Here is a 26,489-nt window from a genome sequence, read left to right on the forward strand (position 1 = left end):
TCCGCATCATCAACCTAGCTAATAGTAGATGTTCAAGGCGCTTTTGTTAACTGCAAGATAAATGCATTGACATAAGAATTCTTTACATATTAAGGATATTAAGACTTCATTGTATTTTCTTCAGAATTTTCAGTTTGCCCTGTTATAGTCTTTGTGATGGTTTTCACCACAAAAGAAGTAAAAATATTTTTGTGTTGCTGGATTGACCAAGATTTTCTTTGATATTTCCTAAGACTAGCATTAACTTCTACTTCTTTCATGTTTTCACTTTTTCCATTTAACATTTAAAAAAATGTGATGTTTAACTCTAAAATTCATTTTCATTTAAGTGGTAAGCACAGAACTTTATCCTTTCTCGAAAACCAGTTAGGAGGCTGTCTCAGTAGACAAGAGTACCACATTCTGATGTTAGTACCAGTCACCTACAAAATTAGTAACTTTCTTATTTGATTAATATATCTTGCCCCTGATTAATTAAGATTCTGAAAAGTACTTCCTGAGAATAAGGCTCAGTCATGAGGAAACATTGTTCCCGGCTGTAAAACTTCCTTATGTGATGGGTACCACTGCCTTTATTGAAACTAATTGGCTCAGGGGTTTTAAGCCAAGTCCTTTAAATACAACTTCAAATTGATTCTTGTATCAAGAAAAACATATACATAGGATCGATTAAGAGGAGCAAGCAAATATTCTCAAGAAGTTTGAGTCGGAACTAATTTGCCTTATTACGTTTATTATAATTATACAACATAAAAGCATAGGCAAAATAGGAAGTAGTTAAAAGCTGGATGATTCAGACTCTAGAGCCACATTGAACTGTGTTTAATTCTTGGTTCTGTCAATTACTAACTGTAAAATCTTAGCCCAGTCAATTTAATCTTTCTGAGACACAATTTCCTTATTCCTAAATTAAAGATACTAATATTCCCTACCTGGGGATGGGGAGTTTCAGAGATGGGTCCTCTACTTGTACTTTGCTACCATGATAGCCCTTTCTTCACAGGCCAGTGTGAGGGTTCTGCCAGATGCTGAATGTATTCCGGTTGTGCATTCGGGGACTCAGAAAATAACCACAGGGTGGATAGGAACCCATCAGATACCTGTGTGATGGGCTTGGTCTGAAAGTGTATGTACTAGCTGTCCTCCAGAAGCCTTTATTAACCAGAGGCATTCTGAATCTCCTGGCATCAATATCCGCTCATTTCTCAGATCCTCTGGAGAAAAACCGGAGAACAGTAACCATGTGTGCTTGTGGTGACACTGCAGTGTGATTTCTCAGAGGCTGGGCCTCCACTTCATTCATGGACCAGTGGGCTCTAGATCCATAAACAGTGTCTGGAAATTGGACCTGGAAATTGGGTGAAGGACCTAATCTTTCCATTGTGACAGCTGACATCATCCTGCCTACCAGCTGGTAAATTTGTTGTTGTTGTTGTTGTGATATCATTTGAACACTATCCTAGTTAACGCTACATCTCTTTGACTTCTCTGGGAACACTAGGATCTATTAACCACCACCACAGGTCAAGGCTCCCTCACTGTCACTCTAGCCTTGCTCCCCAACGCTGTAATTATGTCATTCTTGACTGTGACAGTTAATTACTGCTCTCCTAATTCTGACATCTGAAATTCCATCCAAGTTGTGCTCACTGGGAACACAATGTAGTGGTGGCAGCAGCGTCGTCGTTGATCTACTGAGGATAGCCACCGTCAGCTTCCCAAAGATGCCACTGCTCTCCTATTACCTTTAGGAAAGGAGGGTTTCTTGGGCCTTTCCTGAGAACATAGTCAGGAGAGATGTTCTTAGGTCTTACATGGTAGATCCTTCTAGCATTTCCATCTCTCTGAAACTTCTGACTCCTTCCTTACTACTATGCTCAGAAATTCTGGAATCTCCACTTCATTGACTACAGGCCATCATGACGACCAAGCTACAAAGTGACATCCTAGGGGATTGTTAGGTCTAGTATTTTGCCAGAACACTGAATTCTGTGAGTGCCCATGTCGATGAATTGTGCCCTATCCTGACCTACTCTTCCTAGTCTTAACACCCTTAAAATATACTCCTATATGTATTTCCCTGGTTCTTAGAATATACTATCCAACTTGTGCAGCTTCTTAGGTATGTAAGTTATCCTCACCCAGAATAGGCATTGTACTTCCTGCTCAGGCTGTGCTTGAGTTATTAGCCTGACAGCCATGAGAGACCAGTAGCCTGAAAGCAGCGGGCAGTAGTGAAGCTGATCCTGAGGAGAACAAAACTACCTTGCAAGGCACAGTCTTCAGGAGAGGTGGTTGTGCAGTCTTCGGGCAGCTATTCTGCTCAGACGAGATGGAGAATTCTGCTTCTGCTGGCCAGAAGTCTTCAGGGGAGTTGGGAAGATGTTTCCAGGATTCTCTTCCTTGTTCATTCAGCTATCCCAATCCCAGGTCACAGGGCCCTACTGTTCCGATCAGGGGCCCAGCTATGATACATAAGACTTGTCAAGGTTGCATTCCCCATCTCCTCTGCAGTTCTTCTACTCTTGCTGTTTTATTCTCTTGAGGTTAGCTTGGGTTCCCCAAGAAACTAGGTGTTACACACAGTTTGTAAGCTCCCACTTTATTAAGGAATGTAATCCCAGCAAAACAAGAATGAGGAGAAATAAGAGTGAGTCAGGGAAGGAGGGAGGGCTAATGCAAAAGTGCATTACTGAGCTGACCACCACATGGTAATCAAACACCAAGAAATTGCTTGATCCCCCAGGACCATCTCAAGAGGTTGAATGAACTACCAGACAGTGTATACAGAGGATTAGGGAGGTTTAGCCACTGGCTGTTTTCTTCACCTTGGTCGACTGTTCACCCCTCAACATTAACTAGCCTGCACTTCGGGGTTGTGCCTGTGTGGACACCAAATGGGTCTCATGGCATCCATACCCCCCCCCCCCGAGTCAACAGGAATACCCTGGGGCGGAAGTGGAAAGACACACAGTACAGGCCTGAGGTGGGGCGCTATCGGGTTGTGCCCATGAGGGGTCAGATGAGCCCACACCTTGGCACAGCAGGTCAGAACACATGGCTGAGGATTCCAGAGAGAGGTAAGACTGAGAGGATCTGAGGTGGCACTTAAAAGGTGACGTACCACTTAAGGAACCAAAAGATGCTTCCCAGTCTCCTTTACAGAGAAATGTGCATGGATGGTGGGCATCCATCGTGCTTGACAACGGTAGTGCCAATTGAGTGATATCAGGGATGACAGAGGTGGATATCCTGGAGTCAGTTGTTCTTTGTGGAAATCAGAAGTCTGTGCTTGCAAAAGATGAGAGAAGATGAATGTGAGAATTCTGCCATAGGCAATGCGAGATCCCTTCTTGCACCTTTCCGCTCTCGAGTCTACAAAGTGCCTTATTGACCATGGTGCTGCTGAGAGACACATTATTTTTAATGTCCATTCAACTGAATGGACAAACTGCTAAATCTCCTGTGAAGGTAATGGATGGTTTGTTCCCAGGCCAATTCTGCCCCCAAACTGAAATTTCTACTAAAGGTTCTTTTGGCATAGCTAGTGTTCCAGGCCTTCTGATCTTTCCCAAAAATACATTTGGCCCTGATAGTCACTGGTACACAGAAACACCATGTGGACCAAATAGGAACATTTCAAATTGCAACGTGATGTAACCGAATTTCGTGGGAAGCCAAGTATATGGCACAGAGTATCACAGAGAAAGAACTTTTGAAGGAATACTACCATGACCAGCGCAGTCATGTTTGGATCTTCATGTGCCCTGTCCTTGTTTCATTTATAGTTTCATGGTTACCTGCACTAGAATCTCCTTTCAGCCACCAGTATTTATTCTGTATGTTCCCTCTGCTTCTCCTTTAAATCTGCAGTTCTTGAACCCATCTGGCTTTTGCTCATTGAAGAAGCCTCAATTTCTATATTCATCTTTTTTGTAACCTATGTCGGACTCCTGGATCTTCCATAATATTCCATCCCTGGGCCTGTACACATCCAGACCTTATTTTTTTTCTTTAACCATGTGGTCCCTATTTCAGTGTTACTGATATAGTACAAGCGTCCCAGTTAGAAGGAGTCCAAGTACAGTGCCAAGGTTGCACGCCGCCAGGCTCAGGAAATTAACAGGGAGGTTTGAAGTAATGGAGAAGATGACTCCAGTATGCTCTGGGATGAGTCTGATGCTCACTCTTCCTTATAGGCAAAGGTGCTTTTGTGAAGGAGTCTGATCTTTAAAAATGGTGAATTCCTCTTTCCATCCATTCACTGGAGTTCCAGCAGGCAAGTTATAGGCTTAGAAGAAGCTAAAATTCGTGGTGGGAATAGGAGCATTTTACAACTTGTCCACTTTACACTAAAGGGGAATCTATTTTTAAATTCATGGAGAGTATTCAGGACTATAGCTAAAGAACAGCAAGGGGAGCTGTGCGAGCCTTGGGAGTGTCTGTTACAAATAGAGCAGGATATCCTTCAAGCCAAATCTCAACAAAAACTGTTTTTAACTGCATCTGTCCAGTGTTTGCAAACTGGCTTTTTGTTTCAAAGAATAAGCTTCAATTTCTGTATTCATCCTTTTTGTAACCTGTGTCAGACTCATAGCTCTTCCATAATTTCTGCTCCTGAGCCCATATACAGCAAATCCAGATGTATGAATTCACAGCTCTATATCCACTTCTTCTTTGCAGCTGTTTGAGCAAAATTCTTACACTTGACTCTCACTGGGTATACATTATGTATCTTGTTTTTTTTGGGTTTAAACTCCAGCAAATTAATGTGGCTTATATTTTATATGTGATATATTTATATACTTTTCATATTTTTAAAAATGTGTTTTTTATTATGGAAAAAGAGGGGGAAAGGAGTGCACAGTCCTTAAAAGAAACCAAGCTTCAGACTGTGCATCTTTCCTAAGAAGTAAGCGAAAGCCTATGATTCTATAAAGGAACCCGTGGTGCATCCTTAGGCGTGCCCGTGTAAATCTAGACATTACTGGTTTGCATAACAACTGGACCTATGGGAGATGTATCAGAAGGAAAAGGAGATCTGGCAAGACAATGAGATAGACATCTCTTGTTTGTTGCTCTTCTTCTGATAACAGCACCAGATTCTCTTCTGGGAGGCACGTCTTCCCCACTCTCGGTCCTTGTGGCTTGGGTGGTCTTGTCTCTAGAGAATCGCATGTGGCTCAGTCTCAGTCAGTCAGAGCATCTCACGACCCTGGTCTTGGCAAAGAACCCAGGGTTTGGCATCTGACCCAGTGAGAGATGCCAGGATCCACCCAGGATCCAAGACAGATCCAGGAGGCTGGTAGGGAGAGCTGTGTGAATGAGAAAGGACCAAAGGCCCAGATGAACTAGCGAAGAGCCAAAGACAAAGGAGGCCAGAGAGGAAGCTTCCTTGGATGTTTCTCCAAGCTGGGCTCTGTGTGTAGAACTTGGAGAAGTTAATGTCATAGTAAATGGGTTGCCTCTTTCTCTGCACTCTGGGTGTGTTTAGGCATAGCTAATAGTACAATTATTTTCCTTCTGGGCTATATTTGCAGAATTTTCCAGACGTTGCATGGATTATGGTGGAGAGGGAGGGGAGAGGGGGAGGACAGTTGGAAATGTGAAGTCAAGAGCAAAAACTACATGTAGTCTCTGCCTTATGGACTCATTAAGAGGCCAAAAGTTAACCTGGAAAATAAAACCCACATAAGATGAAAACAATGGAAATCATCCGCAGCTTCCAAGTCAACTGATTCATTTCCTGATTCACCACCCAACAGTGTATCTTAGGAGACCCACAGAGATGCCAGTCCCATCTGCTTTAACTATTTTGTGATGCATTTCAGAAGGAGATTTGAGATTTCTAAGAGTTCAAAAGACGGTCCGGCCAGAAAGTTCTTAAAACCCAGGCAGGGGGCCCACGGCTCTGTCTGCCCAGGCGTGGTGCTGGTGTGTACCACACTAATCACGGCTGCTGGGTTTTAACTGGCACCAAACACACAAGGCAAAGGGCACAGACTTGGTTCCTCTGAGGTTGTACCCAAGGCCTGGAGAGCAGTTTGCAGCCTCAGGCACTGCCAGGTGGAGGGCAGTCTCTGTCCGTGGGGATTCTCTTTCGCCAGTTGGTGAGGACTGAAGAACCGGTAACTCTGTAGTGTTCAACCCTGGCTTAACATGAGAATCACCCATTGAGCTTTGGAAACAAACAAGAGGGTTACACGCCTGGATCAAATAAACCACAATTGGACAGGTGCAGTCCGGACATCAGCATTTCAAAAGCTTCTTGGGGGATTCTGAAGGATGGACAGGATTGAGTCCTTCTGGGCTTTCTGGGAAATTGTTTCTGCCTCTGTCCTTCCCCTCCCCTCTCTCCCCACCCCCTTCCTTCCCTCTCTTCCTTCCCTCTAATAAAAACTATTGTGATGATGACTTATTTCTCCAAAAACACCTTGACTCTCCTTCTAAATACTGAAAGGGTTGTTTAAACTTGCAGTGCTCTGTTTCCAAGTATTTTCTAGGCATATAGGAGCCTTGTTTTCAGGATGTGTATTCATAAAATGATATGCTTCACCTGTGGGCCAGGCTACCTGGGGCCCTTGGTGGAAGGAGAAGATTAAGAAACAAAGTAATGAGGGGCGCATGGGTGGCTCAATTGGTTAAGCATTAAGCGTCTGCCTTGGGCTTAGGTCATGCTCTCAGGGTCCTGAGATCCAATCCTGCATCAGGCTCCCTGCTCAGCCGGGAGTCTGCTTTTCCCTCTGCCGCTATCCCCCACAACCATGCTCTCTCTCTCAAATAAACAAAATATTTTTTAAAAAATATGTAATGAAACTAAAGAAACTTGGGGTCATGATTTTCCATTTCTCCATTATCTTCGTTGGCACCTCTACCATTCATAGGCCTGTGAAGGACACCAAGTCCTCAATTCATTCGTTAAAGAGAGATCGATGATAGCTAGCTGGATAGGTAATTTTTAATCCTCACAGTATACCAGCCTTGTGCTAAATATACGCTGATGAATAAGAAAATACTTTCACTTTTTTAAAGATTTTATTTATTTATTTTGAGAGAGAGAGGGAGAGAGAGAGTGCACAAGCATGGGGAGAGGCAGAGGCAGAAGGAGAGGGAGAAGCAGACTCCCCACTGAGCAAGGAGCCTGCCTCAAGGCTCTATCCCAGGATCCTGGGAGGATGAGCTGAGCTGATCAGACGCTTAACCAACTGAGCCACCCAGGCGCCCCTAGAAAATACTTTCACTTTTAAGTGGGTTAAACTTAAATATTTTACTGTAACACAAGTTTTAAAATTTGTGATTGGGAACATTTGAGCTGAGTCTCACAGATGGGATAGGAATTAACAGGACAAAAGAGGGAAAAAGGATTTCTAGGCAGAAGGGAAAATAAGTAGAGGCTCAATGGTGAGAAATTGTATGTGCCCTTCAGGATCTGTAGGTAGCTTGGTGGGGCTTGCTTTGCACTTGCAGGTTGAGAACTGGCTGTCGACTTAACGTTATGAGGCCTCCTTGCCTCTTTTGAGGGCCTTGGAGGCTTTGATTTTGGATTTAGGACCTTGCTTTGGCTGGTCTTTCCATCCAAACTGAGCTGAACCACAAATTTAAATTTTGTATGTTTATTCTTTGTGGTGCTGGTTGTTTTCCTGTCTTCCCTGCAGGCTGGCAGGCATAGGACTGGGAGAGGATGGGGAGTGATGAAGTGAATCCCTGTCTGATTCGCAGGCTGTAGAACACACATGCACGCGCACACACATGTGCACGCACGCACACGCACACACACAGGCAAACACACACGCACATGCACACATGCACGCACACACACACACAGGCAAACGCACGTGCACACACACAGGCAAACACACACACGTACACACAGGCAAACGCACATGCACACACACGCACATGCACACATGCACGCCACACGCACACACACAAACACACACACGCACATGCACACATGCACGCTACACGCACACACACAAGCAAACACGCACACACACACGCACATGCACACACGCACGTACAGGCAAACACACACACACTACATGCACTCACACGCACACACAGGCAAACACACGCACGCACACACACACAGGCAAACGCACGCGCACACACGGGCAAACACGTACACACAGGCAAACACGCACATACGCACATGCACACACGCATGCTACACACACAGGCAAACACACACACGTACACACAGGCAAACACACACGCACATGCACACATGCACGCTACACACACACAGGCAAACGCGCACGCACACGCACATGCACACACGCACATACAGGCAAACACGCACGCGCACGCGCACACACAGGCAAACACGCACACGCACATGCACGCACACACAGGCAAACACACATGCACATGCACACACGCATGCACACACACACACAAGGGAAACACACACTCACACACACACACGCACGCACCCTTATTAGGGAAGCTGCTTTTCAATCTCAGGATAAAGACTTTCAATCTCTAGTGATAAGGTCTCCCAGGCTGCTTTCTAGAATTGGGCCTGGCAATTTGAATTTTTAAAAGTTCCCCCCCCCCCCGTCCTCCCACAGCACCGATTGGGAACCACTGCCCTGGTCCCAGTGCTGACCTGAGAAGGCGGCATTCAGAGGATAATAGCCAGCTCAGGCGGTGGTAACAAAATGCCAAGTGCTGCTCACCGTTCCTTGTGTTAATTCCGTTAATGCTTATATAACCCTACAGAGTGAGCATATAATTATATTCCCATTTCAGAGAAAGGGAAACAGGCAGAGTTCAGGTGACTTGTGTGGGGCTCAGAGCCAGTCACTGGCAGAGCCTGAATAAAGCCTCTCCTAATCCACCCCCGAGATCTCTTCTCTCGGGAGTGCAGACCACTCGCCACGCTGACACAGAGCACCTGCTGTGTCCGAGGCACGGCCTGGGGTGTAGCGGGGACACGGAGGTAAGATGCGGCCAGTGGTGTGGCAGTAACTGCTTTGCATCTGGCTCCCAGAGGAAGGAAGTGAGGGCTATAGCGTTGGTCGCTTTCTGTGGTCGAATGTCACTGACCACAAGTTTGAGAAGAAACGCGCGCCGCGGACTGTGACGAGCAGGCTCCAGTTCACTCGGCCGCTGTGGCCAGTGCCATCAGGAAGCTGCTGGCCCATGGCTACGGACGAACCGAAGAGAGCAATCTGTTTCCTGAAACAGCAGGAATGTGGGGGGACTTTGGAGATCTAAAGTCGTGCTCTGGGCTGGATAATGAGAGGGTCAGGGAATTGTATTTCAGGATCGGGACAGCATGTCACGGAGCAGGCAGCCACCTTGGGGCGTGAGGTCAAGGGTGGGAACCCAGAGGCCTTCGTACCCACAGATACCGTCCATAATCTTTCCACAGGTATTGTCCTTCACCTCAACTACTACCCCCACCGCAGGTCAAGTACACGTCCGCAGATTCGCTGGAGAGCCTTTTCTCGTCTGCTACTCCCTCTAGACCAGTTTGCCTTCACGTGCTCGCTCACGTGCTCATGGCTGCCTTTGAGGACCTGTGAGGCAGCTTCCCAGCGTGTCACAGCTGTAAGGGGCTTGGGGACTCTGGTGAGGGACAAGGTGCATGTGATTCTCTGTGCTCCCTTTCAGGTACCAGCAATGCTTCTATGGGGTCAACCTGTCCAGTCTCCGGGGGGCTGCAGTGGACGAGTATTTCAGACAGCCAATAGTAGTAAGTGGGTGTCATCACACACTCTCCTCCATGTGTTTATCTAAGGATTTGATTGCTCGTTCACTCATGCACCTGGGAGGTGGTGTGCTGCCAGGCTCTGCGAAGCCATCACCAAAAAGAAGAAAGAGCTCCTTGGAATGCTATGTTCTCAAGTCTTCCAGCTCTCATTTTCCAGTCAATTAAGAAAATGCTCAGAGAACGATGCTGTCGAAAGCAAGGAGATATTCTGACTGCCTTTCAATAAGTAACTTCTGATTCCCCCACTGCCCTGACTCACCCCATGTACACACTCAGCCCTCACACTTGTTCAATAATTCATATCTTCCCATTGATTCTGGTGGCCCAAGGCATAATAGGAGAGGAAGCTTTGTAAAATAAATAGCTTAGAACAGGAGCATCGCTGTCAAACAGATTGGGGTTTCATTCGTGACCCCCTCTAACTATGTGACCTTGGACAGCAATAAGTTGGCATTCCCCAAAACTGGCTTAATTACTGGCCCTCAAAAACTGCAGAGCCCGGAGCTAGAGACCCACTGCTGGAGTTCAGACAGTGTCACTCGAATCTGATTTTTCTATCCATATAATTTATTTCCATTGCCTCTAATTTGACTATGGGTCTCCCCTTGTGGTAGCAAAATGGCTTCAGGAACTCCAGCCTCAGATTCTTACAACTCTTAAGTCCCACAGGCGAGCCTGCTTTTCTCTAATAACTTGGGCCAAAGCCCCAGATTAGTTTAGATGGAGCCTGATTGTCCTCCCTCGGGTCATGTTCTTGCCTGTGAAACCATCTTCAGGGGAAAAGTCATGCACTGATTGGCCAAGCTGGGGTCGCCGGCCATACCTGGAGCTGAGGATGGGCTAAGTTTTTATGGAACTTCTTGGAATGTGGAAAAGAGGTAAAATCTGGATGGTTGAAAACACACCAAACACCTGCTCCAGAAATATTGTGAGCACCGGATGATACAACCTAATAAGCACTTAGTACTTAGGAAAGCGTGAAGCACTCCGTGCTTGGTGTATAGTAAGCACGGAATAAATGCTAGCCATCATTATGATATTATCATTAAGCTCATGCCTTTCAAACCCTAACTCTTGTTGACTTAAAATACCAGGAGGAAAGCCAGTCCACAATTTCGCTTGGGTTCCGTTTATCCTGGCAGAAAGATAACGTTTCTGCTTCTTTCCACACCCCCGCCCCCCCAGGACACATTCGACATTAGGATTTTGATGGCTCGGACGGTCAAATACACAGTCAACTTTATGGATGCAGAAGAGGCAGATCTCCACAGGTTTGTAAACACCAGTGTTGCTCTTGGTTTTAAGAATCTCCTCCGCCTCTCTCATCTGCAAAACTTCAGTGCAGGGCCTTGCCCCTCACACGGGGAGAGATCTTAGGTGGGAGTCACACCCAGGAAGGGGCAGCAGTACTAGTCGCGTTTTATTGCTAAACGAGGATAATGATGCTTCTTCTATAGGATTGTTTTAAAAGTTGTTTGTGTACAATTAAGTAGTGGTAGCATGTACTTACATGGCCAGCCAGTGTTCTGAGCCCTTTACATATAATGACTCGGCGTGTCCTCCACGTGTCTGCTCTGCCAACAGTACTGTTGTTACCTCCACCTTAGGAAGGACAGGCATGAGACGGAGTAGGTTGCACAAGGTCACAGTATCACTGAGGATGTTAGACCTGGGATTTGAACCATTCAGAAGGCTCCAGAGTCCAGGCTGTTTACCTTCTCACTCATGCCAGTAACATCAAGAAGAAGAGCTACAACTTTTTGAGTGCTTACCACATACTAGGTGCTGTGCTAAGTTTTTCACAGGCACTGGCTCATTTTCAAAGACGGCACTCAATAAATGTTCGTGTTTGTCCTCCTTCCATCCACCGGAAGAGACTCTGAAATGAGAACTCATTCCCCGGATGGTGATAGGAACCCCCTTTGGATGACCTTTCACTAGTATTTTGCCTTTTTCTTCCTGAGAAGATCAATGTGCGTGTATTTTTTTTCTGAGTGCAATTTAAGACCCAGCCAGGCTGTCATTTTGCCTGGGCTACTGAGGAAGCGAGGGCCAGACTTTAGCAGGTGCAGCTGGGCAACTCAGACCATCACCTGTCTTGAGGTCACAATGGGCGAAGGGTCTGACTTAGCACAGGCTAGAACCTGCTGTGGTCCTAAGAAGAAACCTCCGTGGCTTCTAACACAGGAGTCCTCCTCCCTGACACTCTGTGCACTGGGCACAGTTCTAGCTCTGCGTGGCATCACCCACCCCAGCGCACCAGCCTCTGTCCAGAGCATCCCTCCCCACTTAGTCAAAAAGAAGGAGCATGGCCAAGTATGTCCTGGCACTAAAAGCTTCTGCCCGGAAACGACACAGCTCACTTCTGTTCCTGTTTAATGGGTCAAAGGAAGTCACATGGCTGAGCCTGAGCCCGGGTGAGTGGATAAATGTAATCCTCCTGTGTGCTCAGCTCAAGAAAAATGGCGTTTGGGAACAACTCTAGTAACTCCCGCAGGCCCAGACAAAATTGACTTCCATCGGCTTTATGTGCTGCTCCGGGCCACCTCCTGAATCCCCGGGAAGTTCATGAAAATGAGCTCTGTCTCGGCTTCCGGTCATTCGTTTACATGTGTCGATTCAGCAAGTGCTTATTGAGATCTCACTAGGTGCTAGGTATGGTGCTGGTGCTTACACAGGCCCAAAAAGTAAGTTTTAAAAAGTCTACCCTTGAAGAGCTCATAGTCTATTTAGGGGAATGCAAAGAAAAAAAAAAAAGAGAGAAAAAGAAAATAATGGCAGTGCCATACCAAACAATTCTGTGTGATCAGCACAATGGAAAACTCGAGAAATGCTCTGACTGCCACAGGGTGAAAGAAGTTAGGGCTTTGGAGGCACCATAAACGCAAATAAAGTATGACCTCTTTTGAAAATCTTTAGAGCACTCACTAACATAAGTGTCCCCTCAGCAAGGGATGAATAATATCACCTTTTAATTGTGAAACACTTTAAGAAGTTCACAAAGCACTCTCATCTATGTTCTCCCCGCTCTCGCAAGGGAGGTGGGAGAGGTTTTAAGTGACGAAACAGATGACGAAACCGAGATTCGGAGGATTTAAGTGACTTTCCAAGTTAGCATCTAGATTTTGCTGTGCCTTTCCCACTCTTCTTTCTGCAGGGGGTAGAAACCACGGCCACGTCGGTGTGACGCTTACCGCGGGCCCGTGGGAGGTTCAGTGGCCTCCCTGAAAAATCAATGAACTGTGACAAGGACCTTCCTAGCTGGGTGCGCCCCCTTGTGATCCACGTCTCTGTTCGGCGGCCCGACCAGCCTTTCCCTTCTAAGCAGCAGTGTAGGGGGACTGCCTGGTTCCTGCTCTGATTTCTAGGAGGGCGGGTGTCGCCTGGTCCTGCCTCTTCTTCCTCTCAGAGCTCACACCCCGCTCCGGATGCTGCCCTGCCCCCGGGGAGCTCCGGGTCACTGCAGAGCGGTGATGTGATTCTTGCCGAGCTTTGTCAAGAAGCCACGTGGTCAAATGTGTGGCCTCAGCCAGGCAGGGATCACACATGGAGAGAACCCTGCTGCCGGAGCTAGAGTGCTTAAGAGAGGAAGAGAATATTCTGGCAATGTTCTGGCTGATCTCACGAATGTGTCTTGTATTCCTGTCAACAACAACAAAAATAATTCCAAGTGTTTCTGCTCTCTCTCTCTTTTTCCTTGCAGAGTAGAAATCCCCTTTGTGTTCCAGCTGACGCAGTCCGGCCTCGTCCACGGCCTGGCGTTCTGGTTTGACGTGGCCTTTGTCGGATCTCTGTAGGTATCACCCCCCCTTCCGGGCCTCCTCTGGCCCCATGCCATAATGCTCACTTCTCTAGGTGTCAAGAAAATAAAGCACCGATGTGAACGCAACTTTGAAATTTTAGGGCCCAGTCGAAATGAGACTGTTTTCCATGGTGTCAGATCAGCCCTGGCTAAAATACTGTGAAACCTCTGAAGGCAATTGGATTGGGATTTGAAGGAAGGAGAGAGGATCCGGGCTTCATCAGCCCCTCTTGGTCTTTTCCAGAATAGGTGGTGGGAAGGACCCCAAGCCTCCCGCCTTGGCTTCCAGGGCATCGTCCTGGTTACAGAACCTCCTGTGTGCGGGTGTACCCAGAATCTTACCTTCCCCCACTCTGGTTCACACCTTCAGCTTCTCAGACTAGAGCCCTTCTTTAATGACAGGCAGGCATGGACTACTAATGCTAACGGCCACATTAGGTGACCTTTTCATCATGTACTCCTTACCCCTCCTGAAAAGATTTGAAAGGTTAAGGGAAAAGAGGAGAAAGACCACCTACAAGTTGACTCTCAGTGTCTGGTATTTCTTGTAAGGGTTGCGCCATTCCTGGGACACCCCCCCCCCCAAATATCTGCTGTCCTGACTCCCCTCCTCTCTTGCCAGGCTTTCTCGTGCTGTCCGACGAGTAAAGACAGTTGCTCTGGGTCCCATGACCAGGCAAAAGGAAAATTTTGCAGTACACTCTCCTCTACTCCTTATAGAAACATCCAGGCTTGTCATTGCTTCTGTAGAGGGAGAAGGGCCCGTGGGTCTGTGATAAAGCTCAGGGAGCTTGGGGGCCTCAGGGAGGAGGGGATCCCTGGCAGCCTCGTCTGGGCTGACAATCAGAGAGAAAGAAAAGGATGTACGAGTCATTCCTACAGCACAGAAGCGTATTTGTCCAAGGGATCCGTGCATTTGTTTCTCCGACTTTCCCCCAGTGAATTTGTTCCTGCAGGAGCAAGGGAGATAAGCTTTAAGTGGCCTGCTCCAAGGGGAGAATTTCTTTGAAGTTAAATGCTTTATCCTAAAAAGCTATAAAAAATTTGTGTTCTACTGCATAATATGCCTGAGGATATTTTGATCTAGAAGTGGTTTATATTACTTAGCGGTTAAATTTTGTCAGATATCCCCCCAAAATCTTCAAGTCAAAATGGACCCTGTAGGAGCACCTTGCTCCATCCAAACCAGAGACACAGCCTGAGCCCAAGACAGGTGACCTTGGTGTTGGAGGCACATCCAGATGTTCTCACCTCCTCGTATGAAAGGAAGAATATCCATTTAAACATACCCATGCAGGATGTCCGAGCTGGAAGGACCGTAGAGACCATCTGCCCCAGGAGCTTTTCTGGCTTCTAGAAGCCCCATCAGGTTCCCTGAACAGGTTGGCATGAAACAGTGAAGAGTCCAGACTCCAGACTTCTCACCCTGACAGACGCTTTTCAAACAAATGATTTCCCAGTTGAACTCTGTTACTTGTTGGGCTTCTAATGAACTTTGATTCGGAAGTACAGATTGATTGAGTGGCCAAGTCCACGACTTTGAAGCCTGGCTCTCCAGCTGTCCTCTTTGTGACGTTGGGCAAGTCCTTTAACCTCTCAGGGCTTACCTCACTGAGTCATTTTAAAGACTTAGTGGGATAATATACATGAAGCTCTTGGTGCAGACCCAGCACATGGCAATAACCTAAATTGAGCTATCCTTTTCTTCAGAGGGTTCCATGAGTTGAAAACCCTGGAAACCAACTCTCAGCCCAGGTCCCCAGCGCAGTCCATTAAATTTGGGCCTGGAAACATGATTGGCTCTTCACTCTTTTCTTGCCCCACAGGGTAACAGTTTGGCTGTCAACAGCCCCAACTGAGCCTCTGACTCATTGGTATCAGGTGCGGTGCCTTCTTCACACTCCTCTCTTTGCCAAAGAAGGAGAGACCCTCTCAGGGAGAGTGCTGTTTGTAGCCAACAGACGGTAAGCAGGAGAGTACAGACGGGAGACCACCTCTGCATGCTGCTCATATGGGGAAGGGGGTGCAGGAGGTGGGAGACTTTCCAGCACCTAGACATGGACGGGATGCTTTACAAAAGCCTGGCTGACTTTGCCAGGTGCACTCAGCTACGGACCCAGCCGGCAGACGTCCCCCTTGGGCTCAGGGCGGCAGGGATCGGGAGCTTGGGATAACTCAAGGGCAGTGTTCTCCACCTGACCGCGGAGGAAGGAAGGGCATCCATCCGCTCATGGGAGCGCTTGCCAAAGGCTCAAATTATCAAGTGCTTTAAATCCCACGTCAGCTTCCTGGCCTTCCTTGCAGCTAGCCACACCCCCCCGAATTTAGCACAGCAACATCGATCTGTACCCAGGGGGACAAGCACTGCAGGATTGGCCGCTTCCCTCTGGTAATGGTTTCATGAGGCCTCGGCAGCGATTACTTTGATCTCTCTCATTTTTAAAATGCTCTATTTTCTTTCACCTTGCTGGAGCATCTCCTGGGTAAATCAGAGGAGAAAAGAATCACAGAGTGGTTCAAGGACTCTCCGGATATTAAGGGTACTCAGAGGTCATCCTGTTCCACTTCCTTCCTCCCTACCTCCCCCTGCTTCTTGGGCTTGTGCTTGAATGCTCCTGCGACAGAGAGCTCACCACCTCACATATCAACCCTTGCATTTCTGAAGTCTCGATTTCTTCCATTACAAAAACCTAACACATTCACAAGTACATTCAAAACTACAAAAGTGTCTAGAGTCCACACACACTGCCACCCCTCACCCCACTCACCAGATGTGACCCCATGCTCCATATCCTTTCAGGCGATTTTCTGTGCATGTACTAACCAAAAATTGTCATGGGATTTTTATTGCTGTTTTTATAAGCGGACTAAACTAGCAGTCTCCAACTTAAGTTTTCACTTAGCAGTGAGTCCTGAATCTGTGCAGATAGACTGCTTTGTCATTTTAATAGGTGCATCAGAAATGGATATACGACATGTCTTTTTTAAAATCGCTGATTGATTGATACTTGAGTTGCTTCTGGTGTTTCCCTTTTTTGGCCATTACAAAAAACTCTGCACTAAATATCCTTGAACAAGAAGTTTACACAGTGGCAAGAATATCTCTATGTGAGATCCCTGGAAATGGAAATGCTAGATCAAAGATTATGTATATGTTGCACTCTGACAAATACTGCTTTTCTCAGTGGTTGCACCAACTTCCACTCACACTGCAGTGGACAGCCTTGTGCATTTCGGCACATCATTCCCTGCACTGCCCATTACAGATCTTTATGGTTTTTGCCAATCTGATAGATCCAAACATCATTTTTAGAAGTTGCATCTGGTTGTTTGGTTTCTATTTCTTTACTACTAAGGTTAAGTAACTTTGCATATGGTCTTTGGTTATTGATGTCATGTACTTTAGACATCTCTGATGATTAAAAAATGATTCTTGCTGTCAGTCCTATCTACCACTTCCTATTAACTATACTCATTTATCTTACTTCTGCTTCTGAGGTCTGTTCCAACCTCCACACGGCAGTTGTTTAAATATTTGGAGAGTTCTTCCAGAATCCTCCCAGTGTTCTTCCATTGGCTACCATCCTCAACTCCTCACTCCTATAAGAGTGATTTTTAAATTGTTTGAGATTCTAAGTCCTCCCCCTCTGGAAAGTTCATGGAACTTTTCTGGAAAGTGATTTACAAGAAAGGCATTCCTGTGGTGGGAGAGACATGGCAGTGCTCCCGTGGTCTGTTATCCTCGCCTCACGCTCTCTCTCCACTGGTGCGGCCGCAGAGGCATCCTCCTTCCTGCAAGCATGGCTGTTCTGTGCGTCTCTAGGTGGATCTGCCGTGTTGCAGTTCTAGACATGTCTCCGCCCAGGAGCCTTGCCTGCCCCAGTTCCTGCCCAAGATGCTACAAACAAGGACTAAAACTTGTGCATTTCAGAAAACTCTCCTCATCTTCAGGGCCTGTATTTTGGGGAGCACTCTCTGAGGTGGGCTGCCCCTGGGCTCTCTTGCTTCACTTTGCACTTCTGTGCTTTTTCCCATGTGGCTTACGACCAATTAACTGCTTTTGTAGCCCTCATGCATAAGTTAGAGCGGGCGGATTGTATCTTTCTCCTGGTTAGACAGAAAAGGAGGTCTGTGGTCTGCAGTGTCTTTCTATTCTGCTTGTTTGGGGATGGCTTCCAGGAGCAAAGGTGGAAAATGCTGATTTTTACCATGTTCATCCTGGAAGTTACCACTTTCTCCCTAAATCCTCATAAACCATCTATTTAATGACCAGTTCTACAGGAAAAAAAAAAAATTGCTCAGGGACAGTACCCAACATCAGCCTGCAGTTTGGACTTGCCTTTCCTGCTTAACATTCTTTTGCTTTCAAAGATTTCTTTGTTAAGGTGCCTTAGGGTATAATTAGGTGAGTGAATTTAAACCATCTTATTGTTTCATTACTTTTTTCTAACATATCTAGGGTTTCATCCTCATCAGTCGTATTTTTCTACCCTCCTCTCCTTTGTTCCCCTAGAAGGGAAGAAAGAGGCAAACCATTCACATCACATACCTGTGTCGTGACTCCTGGGCTCCTCCAGGCCTCTGTCCCTTTCTTAACGCACAGATGTTATATTGCTAGTATTTGTCTTTATGTGAGCTTCCCAAAAAGAAGGCCTGAGTCTTCTATGGTGTATCCCTCCTCACTTCATACGCTTCAGAGATTCAACAGAGATGTGGAATGACCACCTGAATGAAGAAGTCATAACTGATGGTCCTTCTCTTAGTAAGAATTTCATCTGGCACAACTGAAAGAAGATGCCTAAGATATTATGAGCCCACAATACTTTGTAGCAAGAAGAAAGGGAGGGAGGCAGGAGGGAGGAAGTTCTTCATTATATTAGACCAGCACCCTGGTGTAGTGAGAGAAGCCAGGTTTGGGAGTCTGATGCATCCTGGTTCTGTCCCATCTCCTCTGCATGTGGTTGGTGCTTGAGTGATCTTGGACAAGTTAATGAATTTCTCTAGCAGCAAATTATAGTAATTGTGTCACCAGGTTTTGGCAGATATTAAAGGAGAGAACATAGTATAGTCATCAATACACAGTAGGTCCACAGAAAATCTTATTTTTTCCTGCGTATTCTCTTTCTTTCTCATATTATATCTCATCAGAGTTCTTGCTTTAAAGTTCTCCTCTTCCTTGGTATTTTCTACAACCCTCAGCACTTCCTGAATGTCAGTGTTTTGATGCTCTTTTCAGTAAGGTGCTACTTATTTGTCCTGCCTTTGCAGAGGATCACCCCCTTCCTTATTGTCAAACAGTCTTTTTAAGCTCAGGCCTCTTGGGAGAGCACCCACACGGGTGTGGGCAGTGGCTGCCCTTTTCTTTCCCAGCCAGGACCATTTATGATTGTACCGTTAGCGTTTTCTTGTCCACAGACTCCCCGTCATTCTGAGGCTGTCATTCATTTTGGTGCTTGGGACGATCAAACAGAACCCACCTTGCTTAGGAACTTTATGAAATTTATATCCCTCTGGTTCACAGAAGTGGTGTCCATGAAGCTTTTTGGTCATGTGCACCTATGAGTAAAAACATTTATATATGCATCTTCCCAAGTATACTAGCATTTATCTCTTAATTATGTGAATATACTACAATAATAATAGCATAAGACGAAGTGCTCGATATAGAGATATATGTATATATATGTATGTTTATACATTTATATACTATAGACACACGCATGCATAGATATGTCTCTGTATGTATATATATATACACACACACACACACACACATAGAAATTTATGTAGCATGTATCTCATAAGATACAAAAATAGAAATAAAAAGAATGAATGTAGGGGCGCCTGGGTGGCTCAGTCAGTTAAGCGGCTGCCTTCGGCCCAGGTCATGATTCCAGGGTCCTGGGATCAAGCCCCACTTCGGGCTCCCTGCTGAGCGGGGAGCCTTCTTCTCCCTCTCCCTCTACCTGCTGCTCCCCCTGTTTGTACTCTCTCTCTAATAAAAAATAAAAATAAAAAGAATGAACATAAAAAATACATATATATACATAGGCTGACTTGGGGTCTAGCTCATCCACTTACCCTGGGCCAATATTTTTTGGAACATAACTTAAAACTTTTGGATCTCTGGGGTGCCTGGGTGGTTCAGTCGTTAAGTGTCTGCCTTCGGTTCAGATCATGATACCAGGGTCCTGAGATCAAGCCCCACATCAGGCTTTCTGCTCAGGGGGGAGCCTGCTTCTCCCTCTCCCACTCCCCCTGCTCGTGTTCCCTCTCTCGCTGTGTCTCTCTCTGCCAAATAAATAAAATCTTAAAAAAAAAAAAAACAACTTTTGGATCTCTGTGAGGGTCTGCTGTACTGAGGTTTGCCAGGGAATTTGGTTTATAGGGAGTTTAATGAGATTTGTTTTATGAAACTAGGAGAAATGCTGACCAAAGAGCTAAAGCTTCTGAAGCTCCAAATGCTGCTCCTAATGGTCATCACTGAACTGCTCCATCAAATACCTATATGTTTGGACAGCTGCATCAGAAGGAACTGTAGGGGAATCTTTCGTGTCTGATGCGGTGCAGTAAAGTAAGAGTATTTGCTGGCACAGCTTTACATGACGTTTCTTTGTTCTTCAGTATTCCTCAGATTCTTATAGCTCTGGCCCATGTGTCCATCACATTCTTGGTATTCACTCGGTCATGTTGGACCCCATAATCAGACTCTTACTGAACCATCCCACCTTAGCAAAACCTGAGGAACTAGGTGAGCCTAACCTGTACCTTAACTCTTTGCTGGCGATTAGAATCCAGCGTTTACCTGGTGAATTCGCTAGTGCTCAGTAGGTGTTAGGTGAACAACTGCATTCGTGCCCTAGGGCTGACAAAATTAAAAATAAGAGCTCCGTATTTTCTTCCATACCCCAGTGTGTCATCCCTCATCCTCCCTGGGGCACGCTCGGTCAAACCCCGCTGAAGAAAACGGGGTGGGGTCTATACCACTGAAGTTCTATCTCCTTCCTTCACCATCAGTACATCCTCGGTGACTTGGGCCATTTTCTCCCCAAGCTTCCTGTCACTTCTCTTTCTCCATCCCCTTCTTCCTTGGTGGTCAGCACTAAGCCTCTCCCTCTACTGTACCGTCTGTTTCCTCTAATAAGACGAAATTATCATGAATTACCGCATTCTTTAGAAAGACATGCCCTACATATGTTGTTCTCAAGTTTCCAATCTCTGCTTGATGACGAAAGAAATGTTGGTATACGAAGCAATGATTTTGCGCTCAGTCGTTGAACTGAAGTATGTCCCTGCGTATGTCACTTGCTCTGTAGATTTAAAATGACTAAGTCTTGGGGCGCCTGGGTGGCTCAGTCGTTAAGCGTCTGCCTTCGGATCAGGTCATGATCCCAGGGTCCTGGGATCAAGCCCCGCATCGGGTTCCCTGCTTGGCGGGAAGCCTGCTTCTCCCTCTCCCACTCCCCCTGCTTGTGTTCCCTCTCTCGCTCTGTCTCTCTCTGTCAAATAAATCTTAAAAAAAAATAAAAATAAATAAAATGACTAAGTCTGGCAAAGAACTAGGTTTTTGTGTTTTTTTTTTTTAAAGAATACACATTGCTACATAATTGGTTCAAAAGAATTAATAGTTATTTAGGATCCTGTATACACAGTCTTGAAAGATTCTCCATTTTTTTTTTTAAAGATTTTATTTATTTATTTGGCAGAGAGACACACAGTGAGAGAGGGAACACCAGCAGGGGGAGTGACAGAGGGAGAAGCAGGCTTCCCACCGAGCAGGGAGCCCGATGCGGGGCTCGATCCCAGCACCCTGGGATCTTGACCTGAGCTGAAGCCAGACGCCTAACGACTGAGCCACCTGGGCGCCCCAAGATTCTCCGTTGTTGGTTGCTTTATCCACGTTGCACACTAATTACGGAGTTTGGAGTTGGGCTCCTGGGTGTCGTCGTGCTAGGATGACGCTGCTCCTGGGATAGAAGAGCGCATGATTTTTCTGCAGACTTCGGGAAAGGCACGTTCTCCCCTGGTTAGATGAATCACTATCAAAATAGCCTGCCCAACCATCCTCCCCGTCGCCCCCACGTGCACACGGAAGGGCTTTGAGAACAAATCTCAGCTCTCACTCACCACGCTGAGCCATGACCTAACATGACATGAAGCTCTTTTTGCCTTCCATGAGGGAAGCTAGGACTCTGAGGCTGGGTCAAGGAGAGGAGTGGGTTGAGAGAAGTGAGTATAAAGTGACAGTGTTATCTTATCTAGCGTTCTGAAAAGAGCCTTGCAGAACACCCTGTGGCAGGAACTTACTGATCACTCTTCCCGACCACACCTGGGGCCACACAGGTCTCTCTTGTGCCTTGTATGCATCCGTGGACACACACGTTTGCACAGACCTCGGGGTCCCCCATTTCTGCTTTAAGTCCTATATTAATTACTTCAAATATTGTTAAGAAGGTGTCTTTCCTTTGGGAAAAATATGCAGGTGTGTCCCTCCCTGACTTACCTGTGAGGCTGATTGCTCAGCCTTTCCATGGCCAGGGGTTGCCCCTCTCCTGAGGGGCAACCCCTGGTGTCTCCGTGTCTCGCTCTCCCCGCATCTACCTTCAAGTATCCCATGCAGTGAACTACTGGATGCGCGGGTATCACGGAAGAAACATTTTACAACAGAGTAGTTTGGGGTCAATTATAGCGGTTGAAACAGAATCAAAGGACATCGTTGATTTTTTTGTTTTAATTTTCCCTTACTTTGTAATCGGCCCCGATAAAATCTAGAACTGGAGTTACGGGTTTCATGGGATCTGACATTATACATACACCTTCCCAGGCCACTGTTGGTAATGACAGGGTGGCCTTTGTATCCCTTAGTAATTTCTGGAATTTTTTTTTTTAATATTTTATTTATTTATTTGAGAGAGAGAATGAGAGACAGAGAGCACGAGAGGGAAGAGGGTCAGAGGGAGAAGCAGACCCCCAGCTGAGCAGGGAGCCCGATGTGGGACTCGATCCCGGGACTCCAGGATCATGACCTGAGCCGAAGGCAGTCGCTTAACCAACTGAGCCAACCAGGCGCCCCTAATTTCTGGAATTTGAAACGGAAGCCAAACCGTCAAGGAAATTCAAATTAAAATAATAATATGTTAGGGCGCCTGGGTGGCTCAGATGGATAAGCGTCTGCCTTCGGCTCAGGTCATGATCCCAGGGTCCTGGGATCGAGTCCCGCGTCAGGCTCTCTGCTTAGCGGGGAGCCTGCTTCTCCCTCTGCCTCTCTCTCTCTCTCTGTCTCTCATGAATAAATAAATAAAAAAAAAAATCTTAAAATAATAATACGTTAACCCCAAACATTTAAAATATTAGGGATTGGAAGATGTGTAATGAAATTAGCACTTTTATACTTTGTAGGTGAGGAAGTAATTCAGTCCACTTTCTGGAAGACATTTTAGCAGTAGGTAGTGGAACCTTAAATGTCTATGTGCTTCAGCCTGGTGAGTCTAACACTAAGAATTTATTCCAAGGAAATAACCACTGATAGGACATAAAGATGTATTATAAGAACGTTCTTTACAGCAGAATTTCTGTCATAAAATTAAATTTTTGTTACTATAAGTAATAATATGTTACTACATGTTTATAATATGTTATAAAAATATAAATATTTGACAGTGGGGAATTATTAAATACACTGTGCTATACCCATATAATAATACTGAAAAATACATTGTCAAGAATTATAGGATGGGGCATGTGGGTGGCTCAGTCAGTTAAGCATCTGCCTTCGGCTCAGGTCATGACCTCAGGGTCCTGGGATCCAACCCTGCATCTGGCTCCCTGCTTAGCGGGGAGTCTGCTTCTCTCTCTTCCTCTGCCCCTCCCCACCATTCATGCTCTCCCTCTTGCTTTCTCTCTCTCCCAAATAAATTTTTTTTAAAAAGGAATTAGAGGATAAATGCTTGCTTATGTTAAATCCAATTAGGACATATGAAGGAATACTTTAGATGATTTTATTAAAAATTTACATTTATAAAAAATGGGTAAGAAAATACGCTATAGTAGAAGAATCTTTGTCCAGTGATGTTATGGATTATTTTATTTAATTTCTATTTTTCTTTATTTTTCTGTTCTACAGTGAATATGTAACACTGTATAATCTGAAGAAATACATTTTTTTTTTTAAAGATGTTATTTATTTTTTAGAGAGCGAGCGAGAGAGAAACAGCATGAGAGGGGAGAGGGTCAGAGGGAGAAGCAGGCTCCCCGCTGAGCTGGGAGCCCGACGTGGGACTCGATCCCAGGACCCTGAGATCATGACCTGAGCCGAAGGCAGACGCTTAACCATCTGAGCCACCCAGGCGCCCAAGAAATACATATTTTTTAAATATTTTATTTGTCAGAGAAGAGAAGCACAAGCAGGGGGAGTGGCAGGCAGAGCAAGCATACATATGACTAATAAAGATCCCATAAACATAATTCCTTCATTTTAGTCATCAAGGATATGTCCTATTAGCTGTTCTTATCAGCCTGTTCTCACTGGAATTACATGAGTCTTCATCTGGGGCCTCTTAAAATCAATCACATTTGTCAACTGTCAGTCTGAGATTTTCTGTCAGTTTCAGATTTTAACTTACCCAGTCTTTGCACAGTTAAGATTGTTTTGGTACATCAATGGGTAACTCACGAAGTACCTCTGTTAACTAAAGCCATTTCTGTCATTGCTCTTGGTAAAACCAGAAACACCATTAACTTGGTAATTTTTTAGATCAAGAGATTATAACTGTCAAAGTCTTCTAACAAATAAATATTTAGTAGCATCCAGATAAACACATATGGCCATATACAAGATGACACCCATGCACTCTTAAAACCCTCATGAATTTGGTAAGTTCACGATAGATTTTGGAAACAAACTGAGGGTTGCTGGAGTGGTGGGGGGTGGGAGGGATGGGGTGCTGGGTGATGGGACACCGGGGAGGGTATGTGCTATGGTGAGTGCTGTGAATTGTGTAAGACTGATGGAATCACAGACCTGTACCCCTGAAACAAATAATACATTAGGTTAATAAAAAACAAAACAAAACTCATGAATTAGGTAGGTATGTGTAGAAAGCACCCTCAGGGTTTGTGAAGATAACCGGTCTTGTCAAATGATGGGTTTTTTGTTTTGTTTTCTGCCATCCAGACAGAGCTATGACATTCAGATTGTGGCGCTGGTAAACCAGACAGGCTTCAGATCTGGGAACATCCTCGATTTAAAGAATCCTTTCTTTAGGTAAGAAATGCTCTCATCCATTTCACACCCAGGTATATAAAATTTCAACTGACCTCATGACCTGGTAAAGAGAGTCAGACTAATTCCATCTTTCCTATGAGGAGAAAAAGCATCCCCACTTCCTCTCTGAGGAGACTTGGATCTTGAGATATGGAGTTGAATGTTTTCTGTTGCATTAAATGGAATTCAATATGTACCAATCTAATCCTGGAACAGGGAGCACTGGAGAGTCCTACAAAGTGAACTCTCATTCCACTTGAGCTCTAATGAGCTGTGTGACCTCAGGCAAAGTCACTTCCTTCTGGCAATCGGTTTTCTCATCTGCAAAATGTGGAGTTTAAATCTGGGCTCCTCTGACCTTCCCTCACTAACGGATGATTTTATGTAGCAGTTATTCCAATACATCTAAAACATCAAGTCCATTGAAAACATGTTTTTGAGACCTTTTTTTGAGATAATGTAAGTCAGGACATAACCTCTCTTTAGAAGCTCTGCAGATTTTTTCTGATACAAAGAACTTGCCACAATGAGATGGACACGACAGATGTTTCTGAAAAAACTCCCCATCTTTACACCTAGTCAGTATGAGCCCACTCACAATCCACACATGAAGTCAACCCCACAATTAAAACCACCGGACACTGTCACTCTTGACTTCCTTATTTAAAAAAAAAAAAAGACATTTCCCTCATATGATAATGTCTCCCAAGGCTTTTATTCAAAGCATCCTGTCTCTGTAGTACTGAAAAGCATAAAGAGAAGAAACACAGGAAACCAAACCAGGAATTATTTGGCAGAGATGGGAAAATGAAATGGTGACCTTGACGCGTGGGAGGAGAAAAACAGGCAAGGCTGCCATTGTTTACGTTGTGTGCAAGTTGTCACACATAGTAGGAATCTTTAAAGCCTATTCCCATTGAGGGATGTGGATGCCATTTTTAATTCTGAGGGAGGAGGGGAGTTCTCACTCCCATCCCCCTACACAGTCCTGTCACGTAAAGTCAAGGGCACAGATTGTGGCCCCAGAACATGCTGACTATTCACTAGAACAATTTGACCTGCCTAGGCCTCAGTCTTCTCATCTGTGAAATGGGATAAACAACACAAGGATGTTCATACCATGTCCAAGTACTTAACAGTTGACATAATGGGTGTTCAGTAATTGCTAGTTTCCTGTCTTTCTCCCTTTGCTTGCTGGTCTCTGCGCTCCTACTCTCTCAGTAAGTAAACAGATGATGATCTGTAGTTCATTCCAGACAGAATCATTTGGATTTGGGGATAGAAAATGAATTTTCGTGGGGTTTTAGAAAACCCATATTTTGAGTGCAAGAACCACGTGAACTAGTAACTCTTGAGTCCCACCCACTTCACTTCATCGTAGAAGAACAAGATTTTAACCAGGAAACACGGGGAAAGGGCCTTGGCCTTGGCCAGCCCTGCACAAAGACACAACACAGTGGCTACAAGGTCAGAGTGAGGGCTGGTCCAGGTTCAGTGATACTCAAGACCACAGCACTGTCCAAACACACAGACTATTGGGTGGGGGTGGGGCAGCAGATGCCCTTCTGTCACTCAGCACCATGGCTGACTGATGTATTTAATTAATTAATTAAGTAGATAAGGGTGCTTAAAAATGTGACTCCCCTGGGAATTCCAGATCTTGATTCTTATTTTTCACCAACCCTTTCCTAATGTCTAGGCCT

General features: G+C 45.5%; 1 protein-coding gene across 1 annotated transcript in view; it reads left to right on the forward strand.

Annotated features, from left to right (window-relative positions):
• The window catches only part of LOC110584335 (histone-arginine methyltransferase CARM1-like), a 177,185-nt gene extending 152,395 nt beyond the window's left edge, over positions 1-24,790 (forward strand). Inside the window, exons 8-12 of the mRNA XM_044920742.1 lie at positions 9,622-9,703; positions 10,907-10,992; positions 13,425-13,514; positions 15,350-15,487; positions 24,697-24,790. Coding sequence (XP_044776677.1) covers positions 9,622-9,703; positions 10,907-10,992; positions 13,425-13,514; positions 15,350-15,487; positions 24,697-24,790 — 490 coding nt within the window. The remainder of the gene's footprint in view (positions 1-9,621; positions 9,704-10,906; positions 10,993-13,424; positions 13,515-15,349; positions 15,488-24,696) is intronic.
• The last annotated feature ends 1,699 nt before the right edge of the window (positions 24,791-26,489 follow it).

This window comes from Neomonachus schauinslandi, chromosome 13 (assembly GCF_002201575.2).
Source record: "Neomonachus schauinslandi chromosome 13, ASM220157v2, whole genome shotgun sequence".
In the NCBI taxonomy this organism is placed as follows: Eukaryota; Metazoa; Chordata; class Mammalia; order Carnivora; family Phocidae; genus Neomonachus; species Neomonachus schauinslandi.